At 32.9% G+C, this 11,133-nt stretch overlaps 1 protein-coding gene and 1 long non-coding RNA gene across 2 annotated transcripts; both read left to right on the top strand.

Annotated features, from left to right (window-relative positions):
* Nucleotides 1-928: 928 nt before the first annotated feature.
* On the top strand, nucleotides 929-2,416 carry LOC145591857 (F-box/FBD/LRR-repeat protein At1g16930-like). Its single transcript, XM_081648348.1, has one exon. The coding sequence runs from the start codon at nucleotides 929-931 to the stop codon at nucleotides 2,414-2,416; it is 1,488 nt and encodes a 495-aa protein (XP_081504474.1).
* Nucleotides 2,417-5,406: 2,990 nt separating this feature from the next.
* LOC145591524 (uncharacterized) lies at nucleotides 5,407-7,424 on the top strand. The gene is made up of 3 exons (XR_014102315.1): nucleotides 5,407-5,533; nucleotides 6,669-6,718; nucleotides 6,937-7,424. It is a non-coding gene; the product is annotated as an uncharacterized LOC145591524 (long non-coding RNA).
* The last annotated feature ends 3,709 nt before the right edge of the window (nucleotides 7,425-11,133 follow it).

Genomic DNA, 11,133 nt, shown 5'->3' with positions numbered 1-11,133 from the left:
CAATTTTGTTGTTCAATATGGGTGACCAAATTATAATTATGGATAGAATGTTGGAATTGAATCAACAATTGCAACAAGCAACACAAAAATGCCTACAAATTTGGATTGAGATGCAAGAGTATGAAAGGACAAAAAGAGCACAAAAGAAGGTGGTTGACTTTAATTCTATGAACAAGGTTGATAATATTTTAAATCTAGTTGTGCAAGATGAAGAAGAAATCGAGGTGCTAGATGATGAATTAGATTTAGCTCTGTCTTGTCCATTAATTGATGCAACCCAAACAATTAATCAAGATGAACAGAAGATTCGAGCAATACAACATATTTCTATGAGAAAATTAGACTTGGTTATTCATGATATATATATTTTCCTAATTGTTTGCATATGGAAGCAACCACACTCAAAATTGGGATAGCTTTTGGTGAAAAGAATAATCTTCAAGAAAATATGTTTTCATGTTTTGTTCGTTTAATTTGGATGATTCCTTGGTCTTTTACTATACGGAGAAAACTTGGGACAAGTTTTTTTCAAGAGAGGGAGAATGATGCGGATCAAGCATCAAAATTCTAGTCTAAATGATAGTAGTTTGTTATTTTATCTTTTTCGTAGTCATATGATTTACTTAGGATAATATTTATCTTTTTAGAAGATACTGTTAGAATGTTAGGATTTAATTTTATATTTTAGATTTGTTTATCTTTATGGGATTGTATGCCTTAGGGAGGTTGATTGAGTTTATGAAAATATGAAAATTGTGAGTTAGTTCGACTTAATCGAATTGATTTCAAAACGTTGCTTTTCTTTATAAAGATCAAAATTTACATTACATTACTTCTTATTTTATTTAGTCAAAAAGATCAAACTTTATTGAATTAGGTTTACTTTAATTGCTAATATCCCTTTCCGTGGTTTGATCCACATCAAAAAATGTCTGAAAACCTCAACCCTGTAACCGATGACGGAGAAGATCGATTGAGTTCACTTCCAGACGAAATCCTCACCGAAATCCTCTCTTGCCTTCCAATTAATTCCGCCGCTTCCACCTCCGTCTTATCCCGCCGTTGGCGCCACCTCTGGACCGGAGTCACTCGCTTTGATCTCTGCATTAACGAATCACCAAACCTCACCGAATTTCTCAGCAACATTCTACTGCATCTGACTTCCCCGAAACTCGACGTTTTCAAAATAGATGTCAGGTCCATAACCTCTTCACTTGAACCTGATGAAGTAGAATCATGCTTTCATGAAATTTGTTGCCGAAATGTACAACAATTCATTTTTAAAGGGGAAATTGATGATGAATTTGTTCCAATACCTTCTTGCTTGCTTAATTGCAAATCTCTGGTTATTTTAGAATTGTTTGGTTATTTTGAGTTTGAGTATGATTCGCATAAAAAAAGAGTTGTTCAACTTCCACTTCCTAATCTCAAGAAACTTACTTTAAGCCGCATTATAGAAGTGCCTTCTTGGTTAGGATCTTTATATGAATCTTCCCCTTTGTTAGAAGAATTAACTTTGAAGTTTGATCTCTTATGTAACGCACAGCCTCTAAATGCAATGCCTCTTCTAAATCTTTATTTTCCGAATTTAAAGTCTTTGAAGTTGGTAGTTGAGACTTACAGTTCGAAGCCGGGCGTTGATGAGATATCTATTGATGCACCCAAATTAACACACCTTGAAATTAATCATTTATTTGGCTCCACTTTACCTTATAGCTTTCGCCATTATTCAACAGCATTAGTCGAGGCGTGCATTAATTTAAAGAGGAAGGGTGAAGATGAAATGGAAGAGGATGGATTCGAGGTTAATGAGGATGAGGAGATTCACCGGTTCTCTGAATTTTTCAGAGGAATGTCTAGTATATACAACCTTGAACTAGAGGTGAAGAAGTGTTGTAATGTATACATTTACCTTTCTTTGAGTGTGAATCCGCCCATGTTTTCAAATCTAGTCAATATTAGAACAATCTTGTATATGTTTGATCTTAATGATTGCAAGGATTTGTTGGTTTCACTGAAATGCTTCCCAAAGTTAAAGCATATTTGGGTAGATGTCATTATGGATTGTGATAATCAAATGGAGCAGAGGAATTGGTGTGCGCCAGATTTTGTACCAAGTTGTTTGAAAAGTAAGCTCAAGACGATAGAGATAAACGGACTTTTTGGGAATGCTGGTGCACTCAAGTTGCTAAAGTACATTCTAGGTAATGCAAAAGTTTTGAAAAAGCTTGATTTAAATGTTAGGTTTGAAGAAAATTCTGACCAAGAAAAGCTCTGGAAGGAACAAGAGTTCTGTAAGTCCTTGTTTAAGCTTCCAAGGAGCTCATCGATTTGTGAGGTTATGTTTTTGGGTAGGTTTATTACATCTTCAAGTGATACTTTCAAAAATGGAAGGCTTACATGTCAAATGTACTAGCCATAAGATTCATTGACAATATTCTTCCAATATTAAAGGATGCATATATATGGCCAGCAGGTACTGATTACTAAATTTCCTTTTGATTTTGCTTTGTTAAATTTAGTTTGGTTTAAGCTTACAACCGCTTCTCAATCAATGTGTTAGATCTGTGTCAATATACAAAGCCTTAGCTTGCTATGGAACTGTAAACTTGCCTTCTACTAGGACAATGGCTATTGTAAAGTCGGGTTCTTTTGCTTCTCGATCTATATAATATGGTTATGGTGTATTTTCTTACTTGAATTGTTTAGTTTTATGCATGTCAATTTTAAAATGCTAAGGAACATGAATTACTAATGTTCTTGTAATGTCGGTTTTAAAGAAAGCAATTCGTGTTTGTTTTCACTCAAGTTTATGTTAAACTACTAAGCAATAAAACAGAAATTACTTATCTCTTGATGCGTGAACCAAAGTGACAATAGCCGCGTCGTGGAGAACCACTGACCTAAAAGACGATTCCGAGCTACCTCCCGGTGCAGTAGACTAGAAGCGGTCGCCCTCCAGGATAAGCACGGCGCCGAAGTTTATGTGCACTCACAAACCCGACTGGAACTCAGAACACTTGCCCAGAATACAGAACAGTTTAAACTCATGTTTAGAGAATTTTAGAGAAGAGAGAAGACTGATTGTGTTGTTGTATTTGACTGGGAAAAACAACAAGTATATATAGGCAGTAGAAGGGAGACAAGAAGCATAAAACGAGGAAAGAATCTGGCTAAGGAAACGACCAGATTCATTAAGCCAGTCAACAACAGAAGCAATAGACAAGGAATTAAATCATCAGCTCCAATCAAGGGATTAATGACTGATTTAATTCCGTAACCCCAACAGTCAGAAAAGAATAATCCCAACAGACAAAAAGGAATATTCTGTTTAACAAAGAAAAGGAAATAAAATTTCTCCAAACAGATAACAAGGACCCACGCCCGCGCATCGCATTCCCCAAGACCCGACCCGGCTCGGCGCGCGCGCGTGTGTGTGTGGAGTAACACTTACCTCCCACTCACTCAACTAAGTAGTGCTAAGACACTACAATATAAAAACAAGGAAAAACCTTTTCCCCCAACCAATGTGGGGTTTTCCCCTTTCATTTGTTTTTTCCCTCTTTCTTGTTTTTCCCCAACTCTCTTATTTTATATCAAGAACTTCCAACAGTTTAAACTTTTTGTGACAATTGAGGGTCTGAAAGCCACAGGAGTACAGGACTCAGAAAGCAGTACTAGTCAGTAGACAAAGTTTGTGTTACAGGAAGTAAGTGATCTTATACATATTTAGTTCGAAAAAGAGTATAAACCCTAGTTTTAATAATTTTTTTTGCAATTGTGTTACAGGAACATCATGAAGCATAAAACATGGAAAAAGAGTATGAACTATTGCATTTTAGTAATTTTTAATAATTTTCGTTTAAAAACTAGTAATCTGAACTAGTACATCTTGATTTTTGAGTATATGAAGTATTTCATTTTTTTTTTCTTTTTTCTTTCTTCTTTTTCTTTTTTATTTATTTATTTATTTTATTTTTTTTGGCAATGCGAAGGAAATAGTTTCAGAGAAGAACATCAAAGAATCTGGAGAAAAGTAAGCATTAAATAAATTACGTAATGGGTTATTTATTTATTTATTTATTTATTTTTTAAATGAATGTTCATTTCCATTTTGATAAATGTTCATTTATATATTAGTATATAGTCATTCACAAAATAAATGATTAATATAAATGTTCAATTATATATTACTACATAGTCATAATATTATGTTCATTCTTTTTCATAGTTTAGAGTGGAAAATTAGTTTGATGAATGTTCATTTGTATTTTGGCAGATATTCAATCATATAAATGTATATGGCTTTCACATATTAATATACGATTATTAGAATTTTGATAAATATTTATATTTTGGTGATCTTCTTAAAATATTTCATGCTCGGATCAGTTTTGAGTTTCAATATATGTCTTTTCATATGGATGTATGGTAAATCACGTATTGATAGCTTCAAGAGTTATTTACGTATATATTTCATGTTCATTGATTGATATCTTTCATAGATATTTTTAAACTAATGCATGTTCATTTATATATTAATAGATGTTCATTTTCATATTCAATTATGTAAATATGTTCATTTATGTATTAATAGTTGTTCATTTCCATATTAATAGATGATCATTTCTACACTAATATATGTTCATTCTATATTAATATATGTTCATTTCAATTGTTATACTGTTATTCATATGAAAATTGCTTCAATTCATTCAACACTTCTTCTTGCTCAAATCTAACTAATAATAATTTGTTTTTGTCTATTAGTTAAACAAAGAATCGTGGATATAGTGAGTTACACCACACAATAGGAAGGAAAAAAAGGGAAGACAAAATAAGAAAATCAAGAAGGCATGGATTCGCAAAACATGAACCAATAACACGAGCTTGAATTTTTCAATTTTGATCGAGAATTCATTGTGTATAATAATATGTGTGGAATTGTGATGTATATTTTAATATAATGGCATTTTTGTAATATTTTAACCTTATAAAGTAGTTTCCAGTTTCATTTCTCAAAAGTAAATGAAAATTTAGTAAAAGTAAATGAAATTGCCTTAAAAGTTAAAAAAAACTGGAAAAAAGTTTTAAAATAGCAAAATTACGAGAATGTCATTAATGAGAGCGGGTGCAATGTGAGTCATTAGATGGAGTGCAATCAATGGCTGAGATTAATTCCTAGTTACTATTATTCACCTTGGTTCTCACATGATCTCAATTCTTTCTTTCTATATATATATATATATATAATCAAGGTCTATAATAGGAACTAGGAACTCATCGTGACCGCTGATCGCTTTCAATCAGACGGCTCACGTTTCACCCGCCTTTTTAAATTTCATTAAGGGTATTTTCGTAATTTGTTCGATTGAATGACCTCCCTTTTGATTCATGCGCCGCTTCATTTTCTTTCTCTCTCTTCTTTAGATTTTCTCTCTCTTCCTCCCGGTTCTCTAAAGAGGCGATTTTTTTTCTTCGCTCTTCAAATTGTTCGCTTTTGCTCTTCAATTTCTCGTGATAATTAGCTAAGGTATGTAAATTTCGGTTTAATAATGAATTTTCTTGATTTTGAAACATGTTTTTTCGATTTTGATTGCGAAAATTAGGGTTTTTGCGAAAATCTGGTTATGCGGTTTTCGATTGGGAAAATTAGGGTTTCTCGCGATTGAATTGTTTGTTCGAATTTTGTGATTTCCATTGATATATTAGGGATTTAATATGTTTATGTATTTCAATTGATTTATACGAAGTATTAGATTATGTAATTTACTTTTTTGAGCTTAGATGTTAGCACAGGGTTGTTTCTGTTGTGATTGGTAGTTGCCTAAAACTCTTTATGATACTTATATTTTGATCAATTTGTGGCCAACCACGATGTATTTGTTAAACTCTAATACTACTGGAACTGCCAGACTTGATTGGCAAAATCTGTTGTTGAATTTTTCAAAGCATCCACATGTTTATGCTTTAATTAAAGCAATTGATATCATTACTTTTGAGTTGATATAACTTACTTTTGAGAGACTTTGATATACTAGCTCCTGGTATAATTTGATGTAGTTTAATTTTGAGTATTTATTTATTTTACTTTTTAAGTCTTTTTTATGCAACACATGAAGTTTAAAAAATCACAATTGATATTTTGTTGTATTTGACTTAATTGATTATGTGTTCTTTTTATTATGTTTCAGCTACCTAGCTTATGCCTCATGGTATCTAAGTGGTGTTGGATTCTATGATATATGTCATTCTTTTCAAATTGGATTTTTCGCTAACTTGTGATAGCTTGGAGAATTGCCTAGATGTTAGTGAAATTCTATTTACTTTCGAGTTATCTTATTTACTTTTGAGTTAGTCTTATTTACTTTTAAGTTAATTGTAATTACTTTTGAGTTGATGGCAGTGACTGAGTTTGGTATATACTTGTGTGCATGGAGTTGATGGTAGTAGCTATGTGGGGAGTTTAATGTGGGGTAAATGGAGCTAGTTTTTGTTGCCATTATAACTAGAAATATTTCAAATGCAAGCAATGGGCTGATAATCACATAAATTTTCCTAAAAGGTGTGCTATTTTGCCAAAGTTTTGTCCTTTGTCAGCTTTCTAGTATTTCATTATAATGTATTTTGGTTATTTGATGTTCTCTTTGCTGTTTGACTTCCAACAGGAGCTCATATTGGACCAGAGCCTACTACAGATCATTTTGTTGTCGTCATGGTATTCTCCAACTTGCATTATATTTTTTGTTGTGTGATCCTGCTGATCAAAAGCAAAGTCTATTTCATTCTTCTCCCTTTTGGTTTTTTTAAGTCTTGTCATATGTTCAGTCTGGACCTTAATGCATTTTGTGCATTCCATTACAGTATTGCTGCATTATGTAATGATATTTTAGTCAGCTTTATCTCTAATAATTTTGATACTTTGTGTATATTCAGGTTGAGTGTCCTAAGTATCCAGGCTTTTTTATAGCACGACAAAGGAAGGAGTGTAAGGGCTGCCGCAGCTGCTGGCCCTGCCAAGGCTGCTTCCGTAGCTGCCGGCCCTGCTTAGGCTGCTGCTGCTCCTGCCATGGCTTGCTGCTGCCTTGTCATGGCTTGCTGTTTCTATGCCATTTCTGTTTTGCTGCCTGTTGTTGCTATGCTACTTCTGCTCTGCTGCTGTACATGTTACTCGAGAGTTCTTAGAGTAGAGCAAAACGGGAAGCTGTTGTGTGCAAGAGTGCAGCCTGTGCACCTAAGACGCCTGTGATAAGGAGCAGCAGAAGCAATATTATTTATTTACTTTAATGATGTTTTAATTTACTTTTTAGTCTTTTTTATTTACTTTTGAGGTATATTGATTTACTTTTACTTCCAATGTATAATATATACTAGCCTACTAGCTCAATAGGTAGAGCATTGTGCAAGTGCACAAAAGATGTGGGTTCGAATCCCACGTAGGTTTATGTAAGAAATCTGAAGATTAGAATTCGTAATGTTTTATTAGATTTCTTCTTTTTTTCGTTTACTTTTTATATAGTTTTATTACTTTTAATTTGAAAACCTCTACATCATATTGAACCAATATATTTGTTTCTTATAATTTGACTCATCTTGTAAGAATATGAAAGTCAATGACTCGGAGTTTTTGTGCTATAACAAAGTTTCCATAATCATTTTGCATTTCAAGATAATTTATTATTCATATACTTTAGAGTTAATTTGATTTACTTCAATGATACCTTGATTTACTTTTTAGCATTATTTATTTACTTTACAGTATATATGATTTACTTTTGAAATATATTAATTTACTTTTCTTTAGTTTTTCTACTTACTTTTGAGAGATTTTGATTTACTTTTGAGGTATTTTGAGAGCATTGAAAGTAGCCATTTGCACTTCGAACATGACTTTAATCCAGTAAGGGATCGTAGAGTGGTCCATATGACCAACGACCATTGTGATTCCAAGCTTAGCAAGACGATGTGCCATGAGGTTATCCATTCTCCTTATGTATTCAATCTCCACAACCTCGAACTCCGTAGTTAGTTCAACCACTTCATTGATAAGAGCAACAGCTTATGATGTACCTGGCCGCCAATGGTATCAAACATCACCTTGAGAGAAAGAGCATCCGTTTCCACAACCACCTTCTTGAATTCCAAAAACCTTGGCAATGTGCAGGCCTTCCTTGACAGCTAGAAGTTCAAGTTCAAGAGGGGAGATTTCATTATATTTGCTCAAAATCCAATACACCAATCACCATTCTCAGCCCTCACATAACCACCACCAGTAGCGTTGTTGATTGAAACCCAAGCACCATCAGTGGTGACTTTAGCATAACCCATAGGGGGAGGAGGATTTTTTGATTTACTTTGTAGCACTATTTGTTTACTTTAGAATAATTATGATTTACTTTTGACATAAATTAATGTACTATTTTTAGTTTTTCTACTTTTGAGATATTTTGATTTACTTTTGAGATATTTTAAATAACTTTAGAGTGTTTGTAATTATTTTTTAAAATAACCTATGTAGGAATTGAACTTACACATCTATGCATCCGCATAGTGCTCTATTACTTGAGCTAATAGGTTTACTTTGAAGTCTTTTTTATTCACTTCAAAGTCTTTTTTTTATTTACTTTTTCATACCAAAAACCACTTGAACTAATAAGATGTGTTTAGATACAATAAAGTGTATAAACCGGTCCCTGTTGATTTTTAAGTATCTTGTCATTGTTCCGTTTTGTGATATTCTTTTCAATATCTAATAGCTTCATCTGAAATCTTTGGAATTCTACAACAATTTGGCTTTTTTCATGCATAAACACATACATATTAAAAATAGAAGTGTATACCTGTAGTTTGGCAGCTTGTGCTTTAAGTATTGCCTTCTGTTTTTCTAATTCTTTTTCTTTTACCTACAACAAGAAAAGGTATCATTGCAATTAGTGTCATGCCACAATTAAGGATCATAGCTATAACTAATTGTTTATCAAAGGAAGAAGGGAAAAACAGAGATATTGAAAAAATCAACACTCAGCAGCAGCTGATATAACAAACTCAAATGTAAGAGAAATGAGTAGGTACGAGAAGGTAAAATAATGACAGGAAATGTTAAATCTCAACCTGAAATGCCACCCTAACTCATTTTTCTTAGCTATTTTCTGAAAAAGGATAGAAACATTGAATGGCATACACTCAATGTTGCATACCCAATTACTTTTTATATCCAATTGTGATTGTGTAAATATAAGGGTCTATGCCTCCCAAAAGCAAAGTTTAAGGTTTTGTTTAAACTACAATAGAATTGTTTCGACATTTCCACCCATCCGTTCTGAAACAATATTCTGCAGCTAGTAATTATTACTAACTCTTGGCTTTCTAAGCAAACTTAATGTGAACTTGCAATAGAAATAAGATCTTTCACAACATTGGTCTCAAGTATACAGAATACAAAGTTAAGAATACCTACATTTGCACGTCAATATAGCCTTGGTTCTCATTAATCTAGTTGTACATGCACATCACATCTACCTCAAGCCAAGAAAGCACATGCACACTAGCACAACACATAACAAATTACTCAACCTTCGTAGAGTGGTCTATTTGATTATCTACTTTAAGAGGAGTTTGGTTTACTTTAAAAGATATCTAGTTTACTTTAAGTAGAATTACATTAAGGGCCTCCTTTAAAGTTTAAACCTCAAAACCTCCTGCCATCTACAACAACAAACATAGCAACATTTCTTTTAAGCTAAATTCCCCACAATAAACCCCAAAACAAATCCCACCAGTTCTTATTCTTAAAAATAGTAACAATGGAATTTAACCTTTCAAAAGAAGAGCATGAAGAATTGTTAGGAACAACTAAACGAAGGGGGGAAACATACCATATCATCCGAGCTTCAGTACACTGAAAAAAAGAGCATACATTATCATTTCTAGGGCCTCCCCGCGACACGGACATTTAATGTAAAGGGGGTTGTTAAATGTCGCTCCCCTTTTACTAGGCATCGCTCGCATTTTTTTAGGATTTTCCATTTTTACCCCTATCAAATAAATACCCATGACTCACTCCACGGCACTCACAATTCTCATACTTCACTCTCATACTCTCATTCACTCTCATTTTATCTCTCTAAAATCCAAAAAAAAAATATGTAAAATCAGGAAAAAAAAAGCCACAACATTGATCACAACAACAATAAAAGTACTAATACTAATTACTCAATTAATCACAAAATGAATAATAATCATAATAAAATAATAATAATAATACAAAGATTACAATAATAAACTTGATTAATTAATCAATTAAAAAAAAAAAAAAACAACAACAACAACACCATACATCCGCCCAAAAATTTAGGATCCACCTAATTTTTTAAGTGGATCCGCTTAAAATTTCTGAATCCACCAAGGAAGATCCGGAAATTTTAGGTGGATCTCCCACATCCGCCTAAAATTTCCGAATCTTCCTTGGTGGTCCGGAAATTTTAAGTGGATCCTAATTTTTTAGGCGGATGTTTTATTTCAAATTTTTTTAAAAAAAAGTACGACGACTTACAGAAGCCTCTGACAAAGCTTCCGGTGTCGGATGTGGTAGTGTCGGGATTTTTTTTACCACGTGGTAGTAGATGGAGGGGTCGGGAATGATATTATATCATTATACACTACAACTTACACAAAGGGCAATATTTTCCTTCCATGTCAAAAAGGGAGCGTTAGTATGTAAAATGGGAGCGACGTTTAGTAGTTCACAATGTAAATAATAGTTTTACCTAGAAAAATAACATTGACAATCATTTTAACCCAACCAGCTTCCAAAACTAGTCAAAATTAGCTAAAATAACTAATTATATATCAGATGTCAAATTTTCAATTTACATTATAATATAATTGATTTACTTTTACTTTGTTTCTATCTACATTTTCAATTGATTGTCATAATAAGATTCATTGATGCATTTTCTCAAATAGTTAGTGTGCACTCAAAATTTTTTAGGAAAAATACACTTTAATAATCCCAACTATTGGCGATTTACCTAGAATAATCCCAACTAAGGATTATTTTCTAACAGTCCCAACTTTGCCTCTTATTTTCTTCCAACGGTCCCAACAACCTATTACAACAGGTCATATGCTACA

The sequence above is a fragment of the Chenopodium album genome, chromosome 18, assembly GCF_948465745.1.
Source record: "Chenopodium album chromosome 18, dcCheAlbu1.1, whole genome shotgun sequence".
In the NCBI taxonomy this organism is placed as follows: Eukaryota; Viridiplantae; Streptophyta; class Magnoliopsida; order Caryophyllales; family Amaranthaceae; genus Chenopodium; species Chenopodium album.
The sequence above is the reverse complement of the archived record's forward strand: the minus strand, read 5'-3'. Positions and strand labels throughout refer to the sequence as shown.